The sequence below is a fragment of the Calypte anna genome, chromosome 8, assembly GCF_003957555.1.
Source record: "Calypte anna isolate BGI_N300 chromosome 8, bCalAnn1_v1.p, whole genome shotgun sequence".
Lineage (NCBI taxonomy): Eukaryota > Metazoa > Chordata > Aves > Apodiformes > Trochilidae > Calypte > Calypte anna.
In genome coordinates, this window is record NC_044254.1 from 24562709 (window position 1) to 24588046 (window position 25338).

Below are 25338 nucleotides of genomic sequence, written 5' to 3' on the forward strand. Positions count from 1 at the left end.
TGAGCCAAATTTCTTTTGTGCCCCTTCTAGGGAGGCAGATTTTTGTTTCTGTTTATTTAAACTGCTGTTGAAATTGGTTAATTAAAAGGATTTAAAAAATCTTAATACTCTAAACAAAGCAAACTGGTTCTGAATTATTAAGCAACATTTTAGATGCATTTAAATAACCTTAAGTGACTTAACTGCCACCTGATCCTAAGCTGTGGCTCAGAAAATAAAATGTGAAATACTGTAGAAGTCTTGGCTTACCAGGGCTTCCAGATACAGTAAATAGAGAGCTTAAGTCTCTAATACCATGTCTGCAAAAGGCATACTCTCAAATACATAACTAATGCTCCACCTTAAGGAGAAATTATCAGAAGGAATGATAGATTGCACTTTTGATTTCACAGAAGAAATTAATAAATTCAGTCTTTTAAAAACAGTTTTTAAAAAGAGAGAGTGTGCCAGGACCTCCCTTTCTGACAGATAGCATAAAACATTCACAAACAAATCATTAACCATTTCAGGGTGGGTGAAGCCCAGTTTGGGTCAAGTTGTTCTACACCTTCTTCCTATAGCTCCAAGCTAGATATGGTCCATCTTCAGCTTCTTGTCTGCAATGCCCAGGCCACAAGATGTTAAAGACTTTAAGGAAGACTTGTTCAGAGCTTCACCACAGAAAGAAGTGAGGAACTGATCACCTGTCAAGTCTCCAGGATACTGGAAGAAGGTGGAACTTGTGGCTGGTGGTCTGCTGGCATTAGTGTTTGGGAAGGCTTCTTAGAGAAAGGAGGAAATACTGACTGAGAAGGTTGACTGATGCTAATATGCTTTAAATTGTAACCTTTGGTTACAATGAATGCATTTTGAAGATTACAGCAGTTCTTGAAAGACAAGGAAGTACAATTTTACAATCAGCACATACATTTGACTAATATACCCAGTTGCTTCCATAAAGCCTTTGCAGGTGCACTTAAGAATAATGCTTAAAATACAACTTTTCACTCTGAAAGATGTGCTTGCCAGATGTTTTCACACCTAGAGACACAAGTTACCTGCCAACCCAAGGTGACAGACACCTGGTACAGTTCAGGTGCTGAGAGGAGGTGGTTAACATCTCATTTCAGTGGCAGGACAAAGAACACCACAGGCAGCAACAAAGACCCAGTAACAAGTCACTGCATGTGCTCAACTGCTTTAGAATGTCACTGCTGCTTTAAAATCTACAAGTAGTGTCTGGAAAAGGTTAATCTGTGTATTTACTCACGTGTAGAAGTTTGTATTTACAGTAGGGTTATGATACCAACTTTAGGTTAGCTAAGGATATCTGTGTAAGCAACTGGAACATAGGACTAAGAACTAATGAATTTTTATTTACCAAAGAAGTCAAAATATTTCAACAACACTGTATCAGGACTGGTGACTTTGAAAAGCAGGTAATAATGCTCTAACAAGTTTATGATAAGAAAATGCTGATTTGGTTGAAGATATCCCCCTCATTTCAGTAAGACAAAAAATCCAGCAAGGTAATTCTGATATTCTTTCCAAAATGTTATGTATAGTTTCAAAGCCAGACATTGTAAATGCTATTGTTTTCTGGAGCACAAGCATCCTAAGTCCTCTGTTCTTGCTGCTCAGATTGCAATGGATGCTTGTGATGGATATCACACAGCAGAAGGGTCTTGACAACTGATAGCACATTTTTAAAAGACTGACCATCAAGCCTCAGGAACTGAGTATATACTTTAACTGTACTTCCAACACATTCATCAATTAGTATTTTTCTTTTTTTTTTTTTACATCTGTCTATGGAGTTGCATACCTCCAGCTTTCCAAACCTGGGGAATACAGCAGATGTCATTTATAGTTCTTCATGGTTAGCAAAGCCCTGGGGATTACTTTCTGTCTGTTGTACCTCTGGTGGTCACAAAGGCAACCAGATTCATACACGGCCACTGAGTCAATTGGCATGAATTATTTATGTGACTCCTCATACATGGCATTATTAGGTTGGAATCATAGAAAAAAAAAAAATGACAGGGTCTTTGCCTCCCATGCAATAGACCTACATTCTCCTTTCATAGCCTCAGTGTTTCTTCCCCGGCAGTTTTACAAATGTACTGAAAACACCAACCTGTTCTAATTTAGTGGTCTTTTTTCTTTTCTACTCCTTTTAAAATTTGTTCTCATATAAGGCAATCTGATCCATTTTTGAGTTTGTCAAAGAGCACTAAAATTAATAATGATGACCATTGTGATTAAGTACAGAAACAGCAGTGCAAGACAAATGTAACAAGTTAGAGTAACATACTTGTAGGAGTTTGTGTATTAAGTATGTACTAAAACATAAGTATGTTGCAGGTAGGGAGGCATGGCTTGTAGAATATTTAAAATACATAAAAATATTGTTTAGAGTGCAAAATCTGTCAAGTTAACTGAATGATCAGTAATCCTGAAAACACAGATGAGGTCTTGTCTTTGGTTCCACTGGAAATCATATTACATGCTTATGGAATAAAATTAATTAGTGATTAATGAGATTGCTCAAATGCTGCTTTTCAGTCTGCCTGATCAGGATGCTCAGTATTAGATAAGGTAGAAGAAAAGCTGGAAGCACTACAGTCCTGTTCACAGAGTTCCACCAAGAAGTGGTCAGAAATCATATCAACTCTCAAGGTTGTGTGCTTGCTAAGGACATTATTTTCTTCCTCTTTGGAGTCCTTCCAAATAAGATGATAAAGCAGGAGGTATCTGTTACAAACAGTACTGTAAACATGCTCATCAGAGCCTTATTCCCAGTGAGCTTCATCCAGGGGCAGCAATGGGAGGCAAAGTGGAAAACCACCTCAAGTTACTGAGATCCTTTGATGAAAAATGGTTTAACCAGTCACCTGGAGATGCCCTCAGCAACCAGAACCACAGCAGGTCCAGAGATGACCCCACTCATCTACAATACTGAGGCAGTGTGGCCAAAATGCTGCTGAATTTCACCCATCACTGCCTGGCTCTGTACTGTCACCTCTGGAGGGTCTGTCACCTTCACCTTTCACGCAGGGCACCAGGCAACTGCTATACAGTTGCCCCACTGACTTTTACCTTTGCTGTAACAATGGCCAGATAAGAAATGAAAGTTGGTTTGTGACAGAGAAGAAAACAAAAAGGCATATTTTCAATGAAATTTAGCAATGAGCACATTAATATCTCTTGATAAAACAAGAGAATTTGAAAGCAGTAAGCAGGATTGATTCTGAACATTGGTCATAGCATTAGAATTTCAAGGTAGGAGATATCAATAATTATTTACTGGTATGATGTAACAAATGGATAAGTTGCTAGAATGTACTGATCAGCTCATAACTGCATACTCTCCGACACTGGACATTCCTTGCTCATAACATAAAACTCCATCAAAACAGCAAAACCAGGAAGATCAGAAGTACCAGCCCATAACAGACCTCACCAGATCACTAATATCTATGCAGCTTCCTCCATAACAGGAGGTGAGGGATGTTGGCTCAGCATATTCAGACAGTTTTCATGGAATGTGGTCAACAACTTGTTTCAGAAATGGAGGATTTTTTTTACAGTGTCATTGGGAACAGATTTCACAACACAGCTTTGTATTTAACATATAACAGCACTGGCAGACCACTAAAATATTCAGACATATCCTTTACCTTCTCTGCTAGAACGTACTTAAAGAAGTAGTGGTATTTATTCCTGAAAGGTACATTTATTTACTCACATCTCTCCTCGGAAAGGTGCCCAGCAGCTTGTACTCCTCCCAAGGATATCCCTTGGAAGCTACAAAATCAAAGACAACCTGGAGCTTGCTGCTGGCCAGGAAACGTCGCTCAAAGAACTCCCCGCTGGGCGTCCGAATGCGCAGTTTGCTGACGGACTCAGTGCTCTCCTCTTTGGGTTCAGGAGGCAAAGATTGCTCCAGAGAGAGCCTGATAGCCTGAGGAAGGAAAAATAACCATTTAGGCAGCAATATTAGCAACAGAAGAAAAAGACAGACTGCTTTTCTTTTTACTTCTTCTAGAACTTCAAGACGTGCCATGGTGCTCCAGAGCCGGAGCTGTGTTTTATATCTCAGTGACAAAATCATTTGAATTCATTCCTTAATAACAGCCCACCAGACAACTAATTAAAATAAATCCTTCTTTATAACACATATTATTAGGTCTACAGTTAATGCATGATGGAGATAAGCAATTTAATCATTTTGGCAGGAAGCCTTGGAAAAAAATTGAATGAGAGAATAATTGTCAAGTGGCCAATTGCTTCCTTAAAGGTTATAAATTAAAAGGTAGTAAAAGTATTTCTTTAAATGTACTTATCAAATTGCCTTCCTCTAGCACGGAGTAATTTGCAGCAAAGCCAAGACCCTTAGTTCAGAGTAAAAAGAAATATATGCAGGAGATTTACTATAAATAAACCAAAACTATCATGAAGGTACATTAGATATATAGTGTAAATATAAAAGTAGGAATGATCAAGAGAAGTGGGAGGACACAAATAGGATTTAAGATTTGTAGTAAACAACTGTTATTTGCAGGAAGATGTTTCAACCATGTGTGTACACGTTTTCTGCAACAAGTTGCATGAAATCAGCCCCAAAAATACAACATCACTATGTCTGAAAATGTGCCTGGTGCCTTCCTGCTACTACTGATGATGTTAAGATTTTAAGGGCAGGAGCCAAGTCTGTGTTCTCTGTCCTTTGCCTCCAGGAGCTACTAAAAAAACCACTGATACTTTGATTAGAAGATTTTTTTTTATTTACTTTTTTAAATTGATGCCTGCTGAATGTGGTGGGCTTGATTTGTGAGGGGTTTGAGTGCTGTGGGTACTCCAGGAGAGGCACTGGGCATCTGTTAATGAGAATGTCAATGGATGGAAGGAGCAGCACAATCACACTGCCTCCCCCCAAAACTACCCAAAAGACAGTTTTCCAAACCAAAGAGGCAGTCACACACAGATTTACCCAGATTTTCAGGGAACTTTCAAGACACACGGATGCATTTGTGCCTTTGAAAAGCTCCCCAAGGTCAGGTAGTAACAGAAATTGATGGAGGTTGATCACATTAAAGAGAAAGGAGTGGGTAGAAGCAAGATTATGAAGGCTTTTAAATAGTCTGCTTCTTCCACATGAACCTCTGAGCAAATTATATCTCAGTATAAATATTTATACACAGAACCTGAGTTCATTTTTGCTCATCTACTATGAGATTATATTTTAAATAGATTCTATTTTAATTTTCTCTCTCTCCATTCTCAACCACCTGCTTACTATCTTTGTGTTTTGACATTTCCCCACACAGTATAACAACAGATGCTACATTATTTACTGAACCCAATCAATTATATTATAGAAAAATAAACAACAGTAGCTCATTAGAGCTCTTTTCTTTGTGCAAAGAGTGTGTTGCTCCCAGAAGTAACTAATCTCCATGGCTTCAACATAAAATGGCAATTTACACTGGATATTCTCTACCAGCAAACCAAGTCAGAAAACAATGACGTGATGGATCACATTAATAACTCCTGGACCTGAACAAGCAATTTCAGTTTGTTGATAAAAAGATGTTCAGTACGTGAATAGCTCAATAGTCAGATTTTAAATATACAAAGTGAACACAGAGCCACTTCTGTAAGTAAACACTGTTGCAGAACAATTCAGTAGAAGTAATCCATATACTTGAAAATGGGGAGTGTTAGTAAACATTATTGCTAAAATCCTTTTTGCTCTACTAAGCAAACAGATCCTATTATTTTCATTACTGCACTCTACATTAAAACAGGGAAGCCCGGGCTTACTTTGATAACATGGACAAGTCTTGCAGCCTTTGTGTAAGAAAACAATTTCCAAAAGGCCAAGGTATCAAAAAAGGTTCAGGGGCAGATATAATATAACAGAATTAATTATTGTTTCTGTGCCTGAAAATTGCTTAGAAAAAGAAAAACATACTTCTGGACTCTGAGTGTGAGCTGATTGCTCAGCAGTCAGTTACAGCACTGATTTGTGTTTCGTTGCTATTAACCTCACAGATTTGCTGCCTTACAATTATTCTTGACACAATTCTCACAGTCCAGTTTTGTGCATCACTCCTTTGGTGATGTTTTAGCTTCTATTCTTGGCTTTTGTTAACAACAGGAGCTAAATAAGTCCTAAGACACTGTAGTATAAGAAAGAAGTGGACTGCATCTTTCCCAAGCCATTGAATGCCACTGTGAGGTGTGAGTTTAGTATTTCCAATGCAGTTCTGTTTCTTGAATGTTTAAATGATTCAGGTTTTTATATGCAATTACCTTGGTCAAAATATATCCATGCAAATGCATTACTGATCCAGATTTGGTTTATGTCACAATAAATGTGTTCACAGCCAACTTTTTTGCAACTGCATAATGCAATTTTTTCATACAACAGCAAAGTGCACCAGGCTGAAATGTCAGGTATACATTTAGGTTATCTGTAGGAGAGGAATAAGCAAGGCTGTGATTTATCAGGACTCTAGAAGTTCTAAGGACTTTAATTAAATGAGAATGTAATTCCAAATTTCAAATCTCCAGGAGAGTAAAATCAAAGAAGTTACATAAAGTCCACCCAAAATATTGGAATTACTTTTATACATAAATTAGTAAACATTTATAATAGTTATCTTTCACTTAAATTTTATATAATGGCAGAAACATAACTGGGAAATGCATCTTCAGCAAGGATGCTGATACAGTTTTGTATTAATTAATAAATTGTTCATAAAGTTTTATACGCCTGGAAGTCAAAAGACAACTCCCAGCCAACTGTGACTTCAACCAAGACATTTATACATGAATATAATTTTTATTTTGCAAATTTTATTTAAGGGTTTTGGAGTCCTTTTCAAGTATTAGCTGTGTTTCACAGCAGTTCTTTAAGGAGTTGTAATTCAAGAGCTTCACAGAACAGATGCAAATATCTGAATGACTAAACTATTTTACCTATATCCTTCAAAATATGGGGGGACTTCAGGGGAAGAAACAAGGCTGCACCCCAGCCTTATTACCCTATTTTTTATTTGCCAGAAGCTGAAACAGAGGAAGTCACTAATATAAATAAAATCATGTACATGATGCTTTATGTAAATACCCACAATTACTATTTATTTATGCAAATACCACTCAGCCATGACAGCAGATAGCCTAGATCCTGAGAGGGGCTGCAGGAAACATCTCTGACAGGCACTGGGACCCTCAGAAGCTACAAAATTAAGAGAATCTATAATCTATAACAGTGTTTGAGGAACAGAATTCTTCAAAGCACATGGTTTCTACTTTTCTACACGTGCCTAGAGATGTAAAAGGTTTGTTTAAACACGATTTTTGTTCTAAGGAAGAATCTGTAGAAGACTTCTTAGAAATTTAAAAATCTACTATTAATACAATTTTGTAGACTCTGGGTTTTTTTTTGTTTGTTTTCCTTATTTTTTTATTTTTATTCTAAAAAAATTTTAAAAAGGTTTTATATCTCAAATTAAATTTGTCAATTTGTTTGACCAGAATTGCAGAAGTGCTACTTCCTGGGAGAAATGACAGGGCTCCATGGTATTATATTTTTAAAAGGAGTGCTTGCAGAAAGGTTAGAGGTTCCCAAATGAAGCTTACTTCATGGATCTCCTGTTAGCAGCCCCATCTAATACCTGGCTGTAATGCAGAGCCAGGTGATGTGATTTTGTGAACGAGATGGTATGTTTTATATATACATTTTATATATATATGTCAAGAATGTTTTTTTTAATTGATGCCCACATTGAAAGCATACTTTGAATTGCAGTTGTCATGTCTATAACCCACATAAACTAAAAAAGCTGTCAGAAAAGGTAAAATGTCTCACCTCACGTTCTTCCTCCTGTTCTTTTCGAATCTGTTCCAAGCGAAACTGCTCTGCCATTTCTCTCTCTTGTGCTTCCCTCTAAGAAGAAAACCCAAAAAAACAATAGTCACACAGGTATCACCTCACTTTCCACAGCTGTGTTTAGTGATGTGCAGTAGCTATATAAAAGCAAAGAAACTTCTCAAGTTTTCCATAGAAATTACTGTAAGACATAAGGTATTTATTCAGTTCTCTTATCCTATCATTCCTTTCCCAACTTCTGTTATTAGGTGGGACCAGGAGTGCTTTAGCAAAATATGTAGTCAACACCTTGTGACTGTATCTACTACCACTCTATAACCCCTGAGGGAAACTGTGGCTCCTACAGCAACTGTCTCATCTTAGAAGCAGAGCTGAAGTTGGGCAGTTCTCTGCACTGCTGAGATTTCACCAACAGTGGAGACATCCCCATCCCAACATTCATGTGGTTCCTTAACCCGAGACATCCCCATCCCAACATTCATGTGGTCCCTTGACCTGAGACATCCCCATCCCAACACTGATGTGGTCCCTTCACCTGAGACATCCCCATCCCAACATTCATGTGGTCCCTTGACCTGAGACATCCCCATCCCAACATTCATATGTTCCCTTAACCTGAGACATCCCCATTCCAACACTGATACGGTCCCTTCACCTGAGACATCCCCATCCCAGCATTGATGTGGTCCTTTCACCTGAAACATCCCCATCCCAACATTCATGTGGTCCCTTCACCTGAGACATCCCCATCCCAACATTCATGTAGTCCCTTCACCCAAGACATCCCCATCCCAACATTGATGTGGTCCCTTGACCTGAGACACCCCCATCCCAACATTGATGTGGTCCCTTGACCTGAGACATCCCCATCCCAACATTGATGTGGTCCCTTCACCCAAGACATCCCCATCCCAATATTCATGTGGTCCCTTCACCCAAGACATCCCCATCCCAACATTGATGTGGTCCCTTCACCCAAGACATCCCCATCCCAACATTCATGTGGTTCCTTAACCCGAGACATCCCCATCCCAACATTCATGTGGTCCCTTGACCTGAGACATCCCCATCCCAACACTGATGTGGTCCCTTCACCTGAGACATCCCCATCCCAACATTCATGTGGTCCCTTGACCTGAGACATCCCCATCCCAACATTCATATGTTCCCTTAACCTGAGACATCCCCATTCCAACACTGATATGGTCCCTTCACCTGAGACATCCCCATCCCAGCATTGATGTGGTCCTTTCACCTGAAACATCCCCATCCCAACATTCATGTGGTCCCTTCACCTGAGACATCCCCATCCCAACATTCATGTAGTCCCTTCACCCAAGACATCCCCATCCCAACATTGATGTGGTCCCTTGACCTGAGACACCCCCATCCCAACATTGATGTGGTCCCTTGACCTGAGACATCCCCATCCCAACACTGATGTGGTCCCTTCACCCTGCACACACCTTTGCTCTGTCAGCCTCCAGCGATATGCGATACGCTTCATCCTGCTCTCTTTTCACATTTTCTCTGGCTTCACGTTCATCCTAAAGAAAAGAAAACAAAAATAAAATAAAATTAAAAAAAAAAAATCAGCAAACAGTGCACCAATATGATACACATCTTTATGTCCACCAGCATTTTTTAACCCCAGTGATTTCAAAATACTTGACTGCCTTCCTCATCGAACTGCCACTAGGAGAAATGATTTCAGAAAGGCCTCAAGAGCAACCTTGGCTTTAAAAATTATGACTTACCTAAAGCTCTTGTTTTAACTGATTGGTGTGCCCAAGTCCTGAGGCAAGGGCCCTTTGCTGTGACAGTTTTAGCACCATCCCCAGCCAGGCAGGGGTCATGGGAGAGGTACATGTGGGCTGATGTTTGCAGGGATCTCACTTCTGCAGCCCACAATTTGGCCAGTCATGTAATAGGACAAACTGAGGTTTAAAATATGAAGCTGGATTTTAATTTAGTCTCTGCTCAGACTGACAGCAGTTAGTGGCTTGTCCTGCAAGAGAAGGCCTGCTCTCAAGTCCTTCTTTGGTAAAAACACCCTCAGTAGGATGCATCCACGGTCATGACTACTAAACATCATCCCAAAGCCTCAGTTCACGTTGTTCTGAATACTATACAAAGATGGGAAATAGCAAATTCTGCTCTGATGTGCCTCAAATACACAGGTGCAGGCAGACAAGGAATCTGAGCTTAGCATGCCAACATGAAACCAGCAAACCTAGCAAAGGATCTTATTAACAACCACAGTGTTAAAAAAAAAGGGGGTTTTACTAAAAATACACAAATGACAAAGCCATACAGTGGAGGATCAAGAAGTGGATATCCCTGAAAGCTGGAATAACTGCACTGGGGTGATGTCTGATAAAGCAAAGAGTACAATCAATAGCTTCATATTCTACCTCTGGAGCCTGAGGCAGTGGCTGCTCCCCTGCGTTTACTCCTCTTACATCTCATAATCCTCCCAGAGCCCTGCAGAGGCTGCCCTGGTCCCTACAAAAATCAATAAGCTTTAGCAGTGAGATCACTGGTGGGCTCAGCACAGTCACCTGCAGTCACCAGTAAGGCAGCACTTCCACTGTTCCCCATATTTCATAGAAATTCAAGTCTACTACCTACTGCCTTTTGAACGTCTATGTTAATTTTTTAATTCATTTGCAAGGTTTAATCCACATGAAGGCAACATTTTGCAAAGTGATCAGCTTTTTCCCCAGAGCAGAAACTCAATTCTAAAGAGGAGCAGAGCACATTAGCTGTTACTATCATGTCCTGCAAACATGCCAAGATGTTCCTCAAACAAAACTCTGAAGTATTAGTGGTTAAAAAGCTCTAAAGTAGCACACGACCACCAGGGGAAAGGACAAATTGAAGGAAAAGGTATACAACCTCCAGCTGGAAAGTAACAAGATCTTTTTAGAGGAAACTCTTCTTCCTTATGGAAACAGGACCCAAGATTATTCTACAATCAGTGTGTCGTAAGTTTCATTCACACAGAAGACAGACAAACCATTGCTTGGTTCAGCCAAGTTAAGGCATGAGTAGAATAAATTGTTGCAGAAGAGAAAAAGAACAATCACTGAATAACCCATTCCCCTCTTGGCTTCTCTGGACCTTGACATGTTCAGTGCTATGCTCAAAGAATACCTTCAAAAATTAACTCAAATCTGATAGCAGAAACTACTCTACATTAATAATCCATTTCTCCAAAGGAGGGGGTGTTGAAATAATGAAACAATTATCCAAAACTGAGGAAAGCTTCTTGAATTCACAGGGGTTTTCTCAACTGTTCTCATAGATGGAATTCAACAAGAGAGGGGAAGGTTTTGTACTACCTATTCCATGACTTTCCATAAGCACACCATAAATTTATCTTAGAATGAGAAACAAAATTATCTTCTCAAACCAACTTGTTAAAGGAAGACTTCAGGCAAACTGCCAGAGGACAAGCATTTAAAAAAAAATACTAGCAATGACCTGTCAGAGACCCTATTTAGATTTGAGGTTTTCCAACTTCATTTATCATACAATAACTTCAGACAGTAACTGAATTTTAAAGGCCATGCAAGTCCAGTGATGCCTGAGAGAAAACAGAAAGATCAGATGCAACAACTGCAACTACATGATCTTCACTTTGTTAAAGATTGCTAGCAATATAGTTTCTCTAGTTTATTAAAAAAAAAACCAAAACCAACAACACAATGAAGAAAAAATTAAACCAAAATCAACCCTAAAAAAGTAAAAATTAAAACACTTTAAAAAATTGTTTAAAAATTCACTCCAAGTCAGATTTATAAGAAACTGGGTGCTGGCTTTTATTTTACATTTTATAAACAATCTAGAAAACTCCAGGAAGTTACTAAAAGTTACTTCTGATGAGCACAGGTTTCATTCACCTCCAAAGAGCTGTTTTATAGAAATTTTAGAATTTCTACAAAATATTTTTTGTAGAAAAAAGCTTATTTACATAAGCTTGATGTAAAAACCCACTGATGCTATAGATTCTGCAAGAATCTAAACATTAATTCCAGGCATTAAAAAAAATATAAAAAGCCTTTCCTCCCTATTCATCCCAATTATCATTATCCTAAAAGTGGATTATGAAAAAGATGCAAGGAATGTGAAGAATTACCATGCATGACTGCCTGGTCTTCATAGAAATATGTGAGTCACATCTTAAAGTAAATGACCATGCAACTGAGCTTTACACTGCATTGAAACAATCCTGTCCTTACTGAAACAGACCTTAAAATCAAATCTGGAGTCCATATTTCTTTAGTTAAGAAGCAGATGTAATCCTATGAAATGCCTCTTAGTGTCTAGTTCTGGGTTTTCTTAACACTGCTCACACTCTACAGGAACCTCCTCCTCTACAGAGGCAAAATAATAATATTGTTCAGTTCAGAGCTGGACAAATTTTAAACATTAGATACTGCAGTTCTCCTTTTTGTAATGCACTTTATTATTTTAGTCATCTCTTCTTCCAGAGAAACCACATAAAGTACAAGGATGACTCAAGTTTACCAAATGCTACAGAAGAAAATCCATAAAGGTGACAGAAAAAGCTGAAGAAAAGGTTTTAACAGAGAATCTTTCACTGCACTAAGAAAGAACACAAGAAGAAGCCTCTAGCAGGACTGGATGATCTCTACAGGTCCCTTCCAAGTCTCATGATTCTGTGAAAAAAAATAATAGTCATACTGCAAATAATTCATTTGTTTTTAATGTTGTTAAGTATTTTCCATGAACAAAAGCTGAGGCAGCTGAGAGCTCTGCTGTTAAACCCTTCAGAAATTGCAGCACTGACTGGAAATCAATAACCATGTCTCCACAATGCTACAAAGGTAAAATTGCCATCTTCCTTTTTCAAGAAACCAAGGTGTGAACAGACAACTGCTTATCCCAGGTCACTCCAAAAGCCTTCATCAGAAACAGGGCTCACACTCAGCATGTCTGAATTCCACAGCAGCAACCAAGGCTGGTGGGAATGGGAACCATCCACATCCCAGAGGTTTTGGGAATGAGGGGACAATTCTCTTTTATTCCTTACAGAGGAAAAGTCACAGATCTCTGCTTTCCCATTTTGCCAATGCAATAGTAGGGATAACAGTCATTCAGTGGAAGCTTGGTATTGCTTTTTGCCACAGAATATATTGTTCAGCTATGAATTTTCTTTGCTATCATGCATATTATCAAGTCATAACAATAATAAACACTTTACAAGATAGTTCCAAGGGACCAGATAAAACCTTCTGTTGAGTAATATCCGGAACTACATGATTAAAAAAAACACTTACAGATAAGGTTAAGAAGAAATTTAAGATAACTATCTCAAATAATTATTCCCTTGACATTACCACTGAGGCATGTAAGAGCTGGCATTTTCAGATGCAGAACAGTGGAAATGGGGGATTCCTGATTATATTTAGGAGAGCAGTACCCCTTTTTCCTGGAGATCACACAGGAAAAAAGATACATAATACATTTGGCTGTTTGGATGGGTTATTTTGCTGGAAAAGTCAGAATTGGCCCTCCTGGGCTTTTTTTTTTTTTTATTTTATTGTTGTTGTTTCCACAGCTAGAATTTAATGATTTAACTCCAGGAATCAGCTTTTCACCTGATTTGTCTCAGGGAGATGTGTTTTCCTTTATTCCCCATTTCCCTTTGGAATTTTTTTTTTTCTGTGAACTAAAAACCAGACAAGACAGAACTTGAGAAGATAGATCACCATGAGCAGGAGACATTTCTCGAGCATCAGTAAGTAAATGGCTGTTACAAGAAAGACAAAAAAAAAAGAAAAAAAAAAGAAAAAAAAGGAAAGAAAAAAAAAGAGTATATTAATAAATGTTGAATGCTTATCTGAAAGACAGTTCATTTCACTGAACCACTCCTGAAATTAAAAACTGCAAGTGCTTAAGGCTATTCATGGGAGCGTTAAAGAGAAACACCCTTTTGTCCAAACAACCCAGCACAAGAAAGACATTAATTTGACTCACTCAGATGACAGACTTGCACATTGTATAACTTAACATGATGGGGAATATGTAGAAGAAAAAAGTGTACACAGAAAGGGTTGAGCACAGGAGAGAGACAAAGATGAAGCAAATTGAAATGTCTGTGGTGGCAAAACCTCAGGTGGGGAGGCAGAAAGGGGCAGGGTGAGAGGGCAGAACCATCACAGGGTGTTGCCTGTCCATATGGAAGGCTGTGAAATAACTGGAAATTCCCTCAAGTGACAAGAAAGAAAAGCAACCCCAGACCTTCAAGACACAGTCCTGCAGTGGCTTTCCACGGGAAAGGGTGTAGAGCAAGTAAAGGAGCTGCTCGTTTAGAGAAACCCAGAGAATATTCAGTGACTGCAGCCATTAACATGCACAGCTGAAAAGCCACCTAAGGATATTTTCATTTTCTCTTTTCTTTCCTTGGTCAGGAGCTTGCATTTTGTCCAAGTTCAAAACAGTATGTTAAAAAAAATATAAAATATCTGTATTAAAATTAATAAAATGTCAGTACCTGCTGGTTTGTCAATGCACAATGGGAAACCCATTGCTTGGGCTGCTATCATATTACAAATACTGAATTGGAAAATTTAATCAAATAAATTTTGATTACTGTAGTTTAATTAGTTATAACTAGTAATAATTAGTAAACGTGCTAATTAGATTTTTTGGAGGGGTTAAATCACCATCTCTGTTAGATGGCTGTCATCACCATAATGCTTTTGTGCTTTGGAATCTAGTGAATTTCATGTATTTATTCTCATAACCTCCTGTTGTGCAAATACTATATAGCATGATACACATGACAGTGTTAGATGGAACCCAGATTATCAAAGGTATTCAGATGCCTCATTTCTACAGATTTTAATGTGAGCTTCATTGCCTAAAGAGAAAATGCAAAGGGCTCCTGCCCAGCTGATGGAAGCACTTATGGCATCCTCTGACTGGAGAACACAACTGCAGGTAAGAAGTGGACAAAAGCCACTGATCTGAAGGAGGAAAAGACAAAGAGACCACAAGATCATGAGGAAATGCACTTGGACCAATGCTCTTTAGCTCCCTTTGTGGCTGAGAGATATGTCTTTGGAAGAAGGTGTTGGAATCCCAAACTGTTAAGTTATATTTAAAAAGGAAATCCCTTACATCTGACAGCAGCAAGGCAGAAGAGGAGGTAAATATGGTGATACCAGGCTTCTTGTTGCAAAGAAATAATACTTGGCCAGTAAAGCATCCTCTAAAATAAGCAGTGCTGGGGTGCTGGGATGGACAGGCAAGCATCCTTGTACAAAGAGCTGTAGCAGGGAAAAGAGGATGAATCTACCTCCTGCTTTGGAGTTTTTGTTTTCTTTTACGTATTTTTGAAATCCCCATCTAGATATTGGTCAGAAGGACCTGCATTTTCCTCACACTGCAGCAGTCTCCAGGAAGAAGAGAGGTCACCCAAGATCAGAGAGCAAAGATGGTGACCCTGCAGGTCTGCATTTTCCACAGCTTACCTTTGTTCCCAGCCTGTTTCCAACAGTTTTTCCAGTTTAAAAATTCTTTCTCTTCTACACTAAAGAAAACAGTGTGCCAGCAGACATAGTATAAAGTGAACTGAAGGTTTTGATTTGCACTCATAAGAAGGATTTTCAAGCAACTGTGGGGATTACAATTCCTCCTTGAAGTCTAACTGGAGAGCAGGAGTGCTAGTGTTGCATAAGGACAAAAACAAACACAACTAGAGACCTACTGTTACTGAAATGTGGACGAGTTGGACCAGCTGTGTAACAGTCAATGCTTCTACAGTAATAAATGTTGACAGCAAAAATAAAAAGAATGCATTACTGAGACATCATCAAATAAGCCCTGTCATTACATGGAAACTCCACCCTGTATAAGCTTGTCAAAAAGTGTTACTGTAATCCTTTGAGAAGCCTCCTCCTCGGGCAATGGAGAAAAAATGTTCAGCCTGGTCCCAGAACAGGTGTGTTGTGCTGTAATGCCAGGATTTAATCACGTATCTCTTCACATTAATCTCACAAAGGAAATAACTTGGATCTCTCTGGGCCCATCACGCCACACTGAGATGATTATTTAACTGCCCAGTTAAAGTAAGGAAGCCAACAGGGGGTTTGAAAACGGACATTCCAGGGCGAACAATATTTTACAATTATTATTTGTTTTCTTAAGTCCCACATCAAGCACTGACACCGAAGAGGAACTGATACTGCAGGCTTTTCAAAGTCGGTCTCTGAAAAATCTCAGCTCACACCTTGATCAACAGTGGCAGAGGCTGCTTGTCCCTGCTCTGAGATACTCTTTTCATTCACAGAAGAAACTCCTTAGCAGAGTTTATTTCCTCTTTGGAACCCCCCCCCAGACCCACTGCCTGAACAGTCTCAACACTTGTGGTGTGGGCCAGAGGAGTGGTTAGAAAAGGAAAATACATCCAGATGCATGAAACCTTTAGTGTAGCCCCAAAGTAATCCTGCATGCTCAGCCTCAGGCCTAGCTGTGCTGGTGGGACTGCATCTTGGCCAACTGGCCTTGCTGCTTTTGATGCCATTGAACCCACCATTTCGTTATCCATTGGCCACTTCTCACCAGAAGCACCACATGAGCACAACATCACTATGCTGCTGGCCAGATTTCATTGCCACTTCTTATTATGGCAATTTAAGTGGCAAAAGTTAGGAAAATAGCATGACAGCTGGACCATGGACCTCCAGTGGCATGTCAGGAGTATGGCCCTAAAGAGGCAAGAGGTTTCCAAATGTCATCTGGTCAAACCAGGTGACAGAAAGCAAGCAACAGGCTCAGACCCTCAGGCATTGGAAGGGCAGGGAAAAGAACGTAATGGCAGATAAATCTCTCTTTAAGAAAGCTTAAGAAAGAAAATAGGTGCCTAAATTATTTATCACCATACCTGAAGATGGGTATGTTGAATTACTGTGAGGATGCATAGGCACTTTGTCTTTTTCAACTTCAAGGTTTTCAAGGTATTTCTTTGGAGAGCATGTAAGAAAAAGCTTAATGGAACACTCTACAAATCTAAAAATTTGAATCCAATTGCTGGTTAAATGATATTTTAGCACTTGACATTATAGAAATATGGCCTAAAGTTGCCTGATCAATATTCTATGAGGTTACACTAATAAATGTTACTAACCCAGACACAAATGCACAGGATTTAGCTAACCAAACTGTGATCACCAGCTAGTGAAGTCTCTCACTTCACACAAGTGCATCTCTGAGCATCCTGCCCTCACCATCAGCCAATGATCTGTGACATGGAACAGACTGTGCCACCTGAATAGCTATGGCCTGTGTCACAGCAACCACCTGTACCACAGGCTGGCAGAGCCAACACTCATCCTGCACCCAAATAACCATCAGAGGGCACTCCAAAACATGTTGTGCTAAAAAGAATTATGCAAGAACTGTGCTGGAAGCTTTCGTGTGCATGCAAGTTAAAAAAGCCAAAGTGGAGAAGTTCAGCTGCATAAACTGACTCATTAAGGATTTCATGCTCTTATTTCCAAGGGTTTCCAGCTCTATTTCTCTCTCACTCACACTTGTGTTTACAGCAAAGTTACTCAGATGACTTCCCTTTCCAAAACACAAAAGAATTTTCTGCTTATCTTCTTGTGGCTTTCTGATGACTTAGTGTTGCTATTAAGAAAAGAGTAACAGAAACCGGACTCTGTATCCTGTTTGCTAGTGTAATATTTGGGGGAAAAAAAAACAAAACATTGTCCCAACTGCAGTAAGATCTTAAAAAAGAAAAGGTGTTGATGTTTGCACACTTGAAGTTGTCAAGTACAAGCCTTACAAGAAAGCTACATGTTATGTAGCAAACCACAAAAAGGCAATATTTGTTTTTCAGGCTAAAGTCCTCTATTGAGTACAGACTGCTTGTCAAATACTCCCTTCTCTGGAATAGTAATTTCATAAAGCCAGGTTATTTTTTTGCTTTTCAACTTCCTGCTTCAAAGGCAGAAGTGTCCCAGATCACCTCTTCTGTGTGCTTGTAAGCAGGGGAGGCAAGCTATAGGTAAATATCCCAGTTGTGTAGAGAACCCACAGCTTCTGGAAACCTGCCCCAAAATTTTATGAAATTTTCCATTAGTTTTCTGAATGTCAAAGTGTGTTAGTGTCTTCCTGTTGAGGAAGAAATGTCACTGGTGTTCTCAGGGACAGAACAACAAAAGGAAATGTAAGAAAAGATCACAGAAGACTTGGACAAAGGCAGATTTTAGGGGAACATATAAAAATTAATTCTCCATTCTCCCTACATAGGTAGGGAGTAAGAAGGCAGGAGACATCCATATCACTACCATGGGGACATGTGTGACTGGATTGTCACTGTCCTTGCTACCCAGTGAAGGACTGGCAGCAGCTCAGGATGCAGAAGATAGTTCTTGCTTCTGCACAGTTGCAAACCCACTTGGTGTTACCATTTTCAGACAGGTCTTTCACTATCCCACCTGTTTCCACCTTCTTCTCTCCTAAACACCCATGTCCCCTGCTCTGGTCTCCCATTTCTCTCTCTGTTCCAAACCTGTCACTCCTACTTTTAGTTCCTTCTCCTGTCCCTTACATAATTGCTCTTATCTCTCTGCCTTTTTATGTTTTTCTCTCTGTTTTCTACATTTCTATCAGATTTTACAGTTTTCAGTTCTGAACCTTTCTTGGAACTCATCTGTGATGTGAATTTTACCTTCTTGTTAAAGCATTAAAACAAATAAAAAATACCCAACATACCACTCTTAAAATGCAATAAAAATTTCAATTATATTGTGCCTTGGATTTTTCCTGTAATCCCTGTATTAAAATTTGTGTTCAGTATTAACAAAATTAAAGTTGATTTCTTTACCAATGAATTCCAGGTAGCATAAATAAAGAAGAAAAAATGAACTAGAGATATTGTGAGGATAACATGCCTTCAGATTATTATAACCATAATCAGTAAATCTGGTACTAATGAGATACAAGATTTAAATGTGAAAAATGTGTTTAGTGAATTATCAAAGTCAATCAAAGTCTATACAACAGGATAAAAATAAACCTGAATGGCAACATACCTATTATTATAAATTCCTAAGCACTTCATTACTTCAAAATGTCACTCAATTTACAGAGCAACAGATAAACATCTTTCAACTGCTCACCTCTCTGTGTCTACTGTGTAATTGAAACATTGTTTTTGTAAAGTCTTGTTATCACTTACTGATTCTGCCTTGTTCTGAATAGTGATTCAGTACTGCCATAATTCTGGTTAAGGTTGCTTTTCAATCCCCTTTTAAGGATATGTAAGATGTATCATTCTATTTTTGTTTTCTACCTGTGACTTAGGTCACTGGGAAAAAACATGATTGTCATTTCCTTACACAAAGACATTAAGCTCTAGAATACCACTGTAAATGTACACAGTTACTCACCAGTAATATTAAGAAAAAGGAAACAAACTGCAAATAACAAGACCAATAGGAAGGAGGTTTTTTGAGAGACTCAAATAAATGCACAAAGGAGACTTCACCATTTTGAGTTCTGATGAGTGAAGAGACACTAAAGCACACCACACCAAACTTCCTTGGCTAAAGAAACATCTTTTCTTTAATTTTGCATCACCAGTGGTTTGTGAAAGCCAGTGGGTATCTGGAGTAGCTTTCAAAGCTCACCTCATCCTTTATGTCCTCCTGCTGCTGGGCACTGAAGATCTCCATTGCAGCCATCAGCCTCATCATTAGCTCATCCACTGTTGTGTTACCTAGCAATACAGAAAGCTCAATTTTATATCATTAAAGTTATTAAACAAAAAAGAAGTCATTATAGAATTAATCTATAGGAAATAGCTAGACGTCAGGAAAAAAAAAGGTAAAAAACCACAAGTATCTAAAAGCAGAATGCTTTTAGTTTTCTTTTTTATTGCAAATTCAAAGTTGTTTTTACAAACAAATGCTGATCACAGGCTAAAATTCTTAGGTAGATTTTAGGTGGTTCAACTCTGAACAATGATTTTTGTGCTTGCCTGGAAGAACTTTAGTTTTTTATTTTAATCACTGATGTTAAAGGAAAGTAATATATCTGGGCTTCTGTGACATGAAATTGATTTAAAGCTTTAGAATTCTGAAGTATTACCACAGAGACTCAAGCAATTGCTTAGTCAGGTAACAAAAGGTGTGATGTTGGTAGCAGCATTCAAGGGGATTGGTTTAAAAACACACCAAAAACCAGATTACAGTGATCAAATGGATGTGTGTGCACAAGTTTTTATTCAGGCATAATTGGTAGGAAAGTCCCAAATATTACTATAATATATTCTCCTCAGTGTATTTACTACTCATAAAGCCTGTAAAGCTAATAATAGTGGAAAAGTAAGTAAGTCATCTGTATAGATCAAGAAATACAGCACATGCCTTGGAAAACAGGTACCTCCTCGTGGTTTTCTACCAGTATATCTCCAGTATTCAGTAAGACTGAAAGTTAAGTTTAATTTCTCACCAAGATGCATTCAGTCTTTGCTTTCTCTTCTTAAACTGAAGATTACCCATGAGAGCCACTTGTCATAGAAGTTAAAAGCTCTTGGACCATGAGAAATGGTCTAAGGCTAAACTCTTAACATCTGCCAATCTAAACAGTCATTGGACATTCCCAGAACAATACCAACAAGAGCAAGGTTTATATATTGGTGATTCTGGTCAAAATTTTAAAAAGAATAAACTAAGGAGAAGCCACAGCACCACTAAAGAAAACAGAACTATCCCCATAGTTTCCAAACCCAAGGCAAAAAAAATAAAAATCTAAAGCAAACTTAGACAGTCTGCATTTCAATAAATGCCACTGGGACTTAAGTTTCTATATGGTTGTATCTCTTCTGTAAACATGCCTTCTCACCCAGGCCTGAAAAGCCCTCATTGTTCCTATTTCTAGCATTTGCTACCTTAGCAGAAAATGTTATCCCACATGCTACAACACGCAGGACTTCAGAGGCTGCCATTCAGTTGAGGGCACATTCTTAAAAGACACCAGAGTCCCAATTCATGGGAAAATAACAAGCACAGCAGGTCTGGGTTTTGTTGAAAGATTCATTTGAGTAAGGCAGTAACAGATGATCAGTTTAGTTTAGGCTAGCTCAAAAGATTTTGTGTGGAAAACCTGAAAAATCATTAAAACAATGTAGGCAATTAAATAATTTGGGTTTCTTTTGTAATATCAAATGCATTCTGTTGTGACTTGGAGTCAGTAAGTTGCTAAAACAGTTCAGTAATTCAAGCCAGTAAGCAACACAGCAGGACAACACAGGTGCTTAAAGTTATACACATGCTGAACTATACTGCAGAGTTATAAAAATAAGAGAATCTATTTATAAGGTTATTTGTATGAAATAAGTTTCCTATGTGACAGAAGTGCCATGAATTAGTGTGAAAAATTAGTGTGCTTGTGCTGTACCTTGCACTAAGGAGACAAAATCCATGCAAAATTCAGGGTTTTGGCTATAGCAAGAAGTACTGCACATTCCTCAAGAAAATTATTAATCCCACATGCATAAAGAAAGAGTAAAAAAAAGGCAGTATTTCCTGAAGCTGAATTTCCTCAAGAAAATAAGATTAGAATAAAGGTGGCTAGATATAAACAATAAATAAATGAGGACACAGTGTCATGGAGGCAAACTTGTGGAGAAAACAGAAGAAATCAGAGACAGACATTTTCTGATGTATTTTAATTTGAAGAATTACTGAGAAGAGCAAAGGGCATTGCTCCACATAGTACTCATCTTGCTGCTAGTAAAATCAGAGGAATGGTTATGCTCATTTAAGCCAGAAAGCTTTATGCATGTAAGATCATATTAGTAACTTAAAATTTTCACCCAATTTGGGGTCTCAACACTCCAGGCAGGCTGGAAAAAACCATCTCATGCTCAAAGGTTACCCTATTACATGCAACAGGAGCCCACACATTAACACAGAACTGCAGACAGAGAACTAAATGCATTCTGGCACTGGGCAAAAAGTGCAGCCAAGTTTTGGAAATCTGTAATTCACATGGATTTACATTTGGAAAATGAAGTGTAGCTCCTTACTTAGGAGATTTGGTTCCTGCTTTAAAAAGACTGAAGAACTGAAATTATGATTTTACTGCACTCATGACAATTTCAATCTCTAATATTTAATTAATTATCACACATATATGAACAGTAGCTATTTATGACAACTGAAAACTTCTTGTGTGAAATAAATTAATATTCTGAACATCCCGAAAAAGGAAATGATTTGCAAAGAAGACTTCTAACAGTTTCCATACTCACTTAGGAACTATTTCAATATAAAGCAAGAACCATACCTTGTATTACATTCAAAACTTCATTTGATGATCGTTTTCCCATAATAATCAGGAAAAGTGGGAACTGGTCTGTCTTCTGAGTTCTAATTGTTTGGGCTACAACACTCCCGAAGTGTCTTGTGCACATTGTCAGAAACCTATGTGGGGAATAAAAAGTTAACATTGGAGAGGTGTTTTTGTAGTTTAAAAAAAACCCCAAAAGAGGTAAATTCAGCTGTTCAGCTGAGTGGTATCTGCCCTTTAGCATCTTGGCTTCTGCATTCAGTTTCTCCCTTTTTATGATTAAATTATGAGACTATTTAGATCCCTGATTTTCTAAATTAAAACATTTTGTAACAAGTTGAGATTGTGATTTCTTTGTTGGAGAATTCCATCTCCTGTTAAACTATTCTGCAAGGTATAAATCAAAACTAAACCCCTCAATGATCATCCTAAAGAAATTGTTTAGAACTTCTTTAGAGGAACTATGTAAGGCCATCCTCTAGTAAAATGATGAAGTATAAAAACCATAATTTCATATGAAAGAATAATGAAAGATCAAGAGTTTGTTTTCATCAGTCATGGAATTAAAAAGTGGTGCTGCAGAATTGTATTTTCTTTTGTGCTGGTGCCCTGCCCGTGACATACTTAGCAGTGTGATCTAAAAACAATAATTCTAAGCTTTTGACCAAAAAAAGCTCTCAGATATTAGCATACAGAAGTCTAGCATTAGTATTCTTAACACGATCTTGAATAAATGAAAAAACTGATAAAGCTTTTCTCTTCCATTAGAGGACTGTTTGAAATTAGCATTTCTTTCAAGAGAAAAGGGTAGCTTATGATATGTTTTCAGATCTGATGGTAAAAAGTAAATGTCATAATAATAATGAATTATGAAAGACCAAATGCAAATACAGAATGCTTTAATAAGATCCAATTTAATAAAGTCTGTAAAAATAATGGACTTTTAATAACACAGGTCACAAAAGGCAAAACAGTGGAAATTCTGAGGACTAGCCACTGGTACAGGCTTATTAATTCTTAATTATGTTCATGAAAGGCAACTTAAATCGTGTGTTTTCTTATGCCTTATGATAATATTTTAGGTAACAACTACTCTGAAATGTATGCTCTAACTGAGGAGCAAAGTCCTGTTGCCACATGCACCAGAAGCCAAATCTATTTGAAAAGACAAACTGCATTAAAATGTCAAGCACTCCGAGTCATTTCTTCTCAAAGATACTGAAAAGATTGAAAAATTGTAATTTTTTTTTAATGAATATATGTTGTATCTAACAAAATGGCTAAACATTGAGAAACCTGAGGAGTACAACATCGGGCTTGTCTAAGGCACCTGAAGTATAAAAAAACCAAACCTCTTTGGAGAGAATTAGTAGTATAACTGTGGCCACAGCTGGATAGAAAGCAATGAGCAGGGGTAGCCAGTGAGTATTTTGAAGCCAAGAATGTCACTGAGAAATACCCTTCTTTGCCTCCTTGAGTCTCCGTTTCTTGCAACCCAGAACTCTCAGACAATGTCAAAAATGCCAAATGGGGACAGCTCTATCAGCAACAGAGAGACACACAGCTGGTACAGACAAAATAAAGTGTGCAGAAAGTCTGAACACAAACTCTTAAGCTAAATAATGCTGAGTTTTTATTTATTTTTGCATTTCAAGGTGGGAATACGTAAGTGAAATCTCTGCCTCACAAAAGTCAGTGGGGATCTTTCATGGCAAAATGACTTTTGTGCAGTCAAGGTTTCACTCCTGAAAGTAATAAAGGTGTGGGTCAAATGAACTGAATTCCTGAAACTTGTGCATTAGAAGTGTTTAACAGTCTTCAACATGCCACAGGAGAAAGGAACTCAAGTTTCATGTGAAAACAAAATATTTAACTGGAGGTGAAAACCTGCTGTAGAAGAAGAAAACTTTAGTTAGAAGAACTAAAAGACTATTACAGTAATAGTTGCACTAGTCAAAGGTGTTGATTTTTGGTGTGTCTGGGTTTTTTTAAAGTCAGTTCTGTATTTAGTCAACCCAGTACTCAGTCTCAAAAGATGTGTTTATAGGTATTGAGTCTGTATCCAGAGAATTCTGAATGAAATAGGTATTTCTGTACACTTAGAAATATCCCAAATAATTTTTTTCCAGGAAATGAGTTTTTATACATGGAACTTCTGGCTGTCAACACAGAACATAAAAGACTGTGATGCCTTGGGTATCACACAAGAAATTCCTCCCACTAACATGATCCATCCAAATAGATCCTGACCTTTGGGAACAAGTGAGAAGCCACTTGCCCAGTGAACTAAACTGAAGTAAAGCCAACAAAAATGTGAAGGTAACCAAACAATGCAACACTAAATAAAGAGACAGCAGCAATCTCCAACACCTACACTGTGTAACTCCAGCTCCTGCTTTCCAGGAATTACTTACTCACACAGATGCTCCTTGCCAGGTCAGTGCTAAGTGCCAGCAATTACTTCTAACACTTCTTTTCACCTTACTAGAGGGGTAGGAACTGAATTTTCCTTCATGATCCCTGTTCAGTTTTTTTCTCATGCCTTTTAACAGATTTTGCAACCACTTCACTAATTTAACTTTTTTGTTGTTTGTTTTCCTTTTCTACCTTTACTGATTTAATTTTTGCAGACTTTCCTACTTGCTTCCAAATTCATATCCAGCAAAAAGAAAAACCTCCTCTGTACTAATATTTACTGTCAGAAGCAGGTGAGTAGGACCAACACAAGTTGGTGCAATAACCAGTGTCTTATTCTGCACATCACTAACAAGGGATTTTCTTGCTTTCATCTGAAGAGAAATGTGCCAGGTCTTTCAGTGGCATCTCCAGAGCTGCCAAGAGAACTGCCTGGGGAGCACATCAAAGAGCCTGATGTCCCTCCCCAGAGAACTCTTTTCCACAACATGCTGGATTACTGTGATCTCCAACCAAAAGTGGAAATAGAGGAATCCTGCCAGAAAGGAAGGGTAAATGGCACTCTACAAGTCCTTTTATTTTTAATCACAAAAATATTCAAGGAAGGAGTATGAGAAAGGCAAAAAGTAAGCATTGTAGGAAGGAAAAATCCATGAAAAAAAAAATCTCAAAAGTTACAAGAATAGAGTTTATTAAGAAAAGTAATA

General features: G+C 38.2%; 1 protein-coding gene across 1 annotated transcript in view; it reads right to left on the reverse strand.

Annotated features, from left to right (window-relative positions):
* The window catches only part of FAF1 (Fas associated factor 1), a 163834-nt gene that overhangs the window by 11530 nt on the left and 126966 nt on the right, over positions 1-25338 (reverse strand). Inside the window, exons 14-18 of the mRNA XM_008493946.2 lie at positions 22214-22350; positions 19552-19640; positions 9346-9426; positions 7859-7936; positions 3728-3943 (exon numbers count right to left, since the gene is read on the reverse strand). Coding sequence (XP_008492168.1) covers positions 3728-3943; positions 7859-7936; positions 9346-9426; positions 19552-19640; positions 22214-22350 — 601 coding nt within the window. The remainder of the gene's footprint in view (positions 1-3727; positions 3944-7858; positions 7937-9345; positions 9427-19551; positions 19641-22213; positions 22351-25338) is intronic.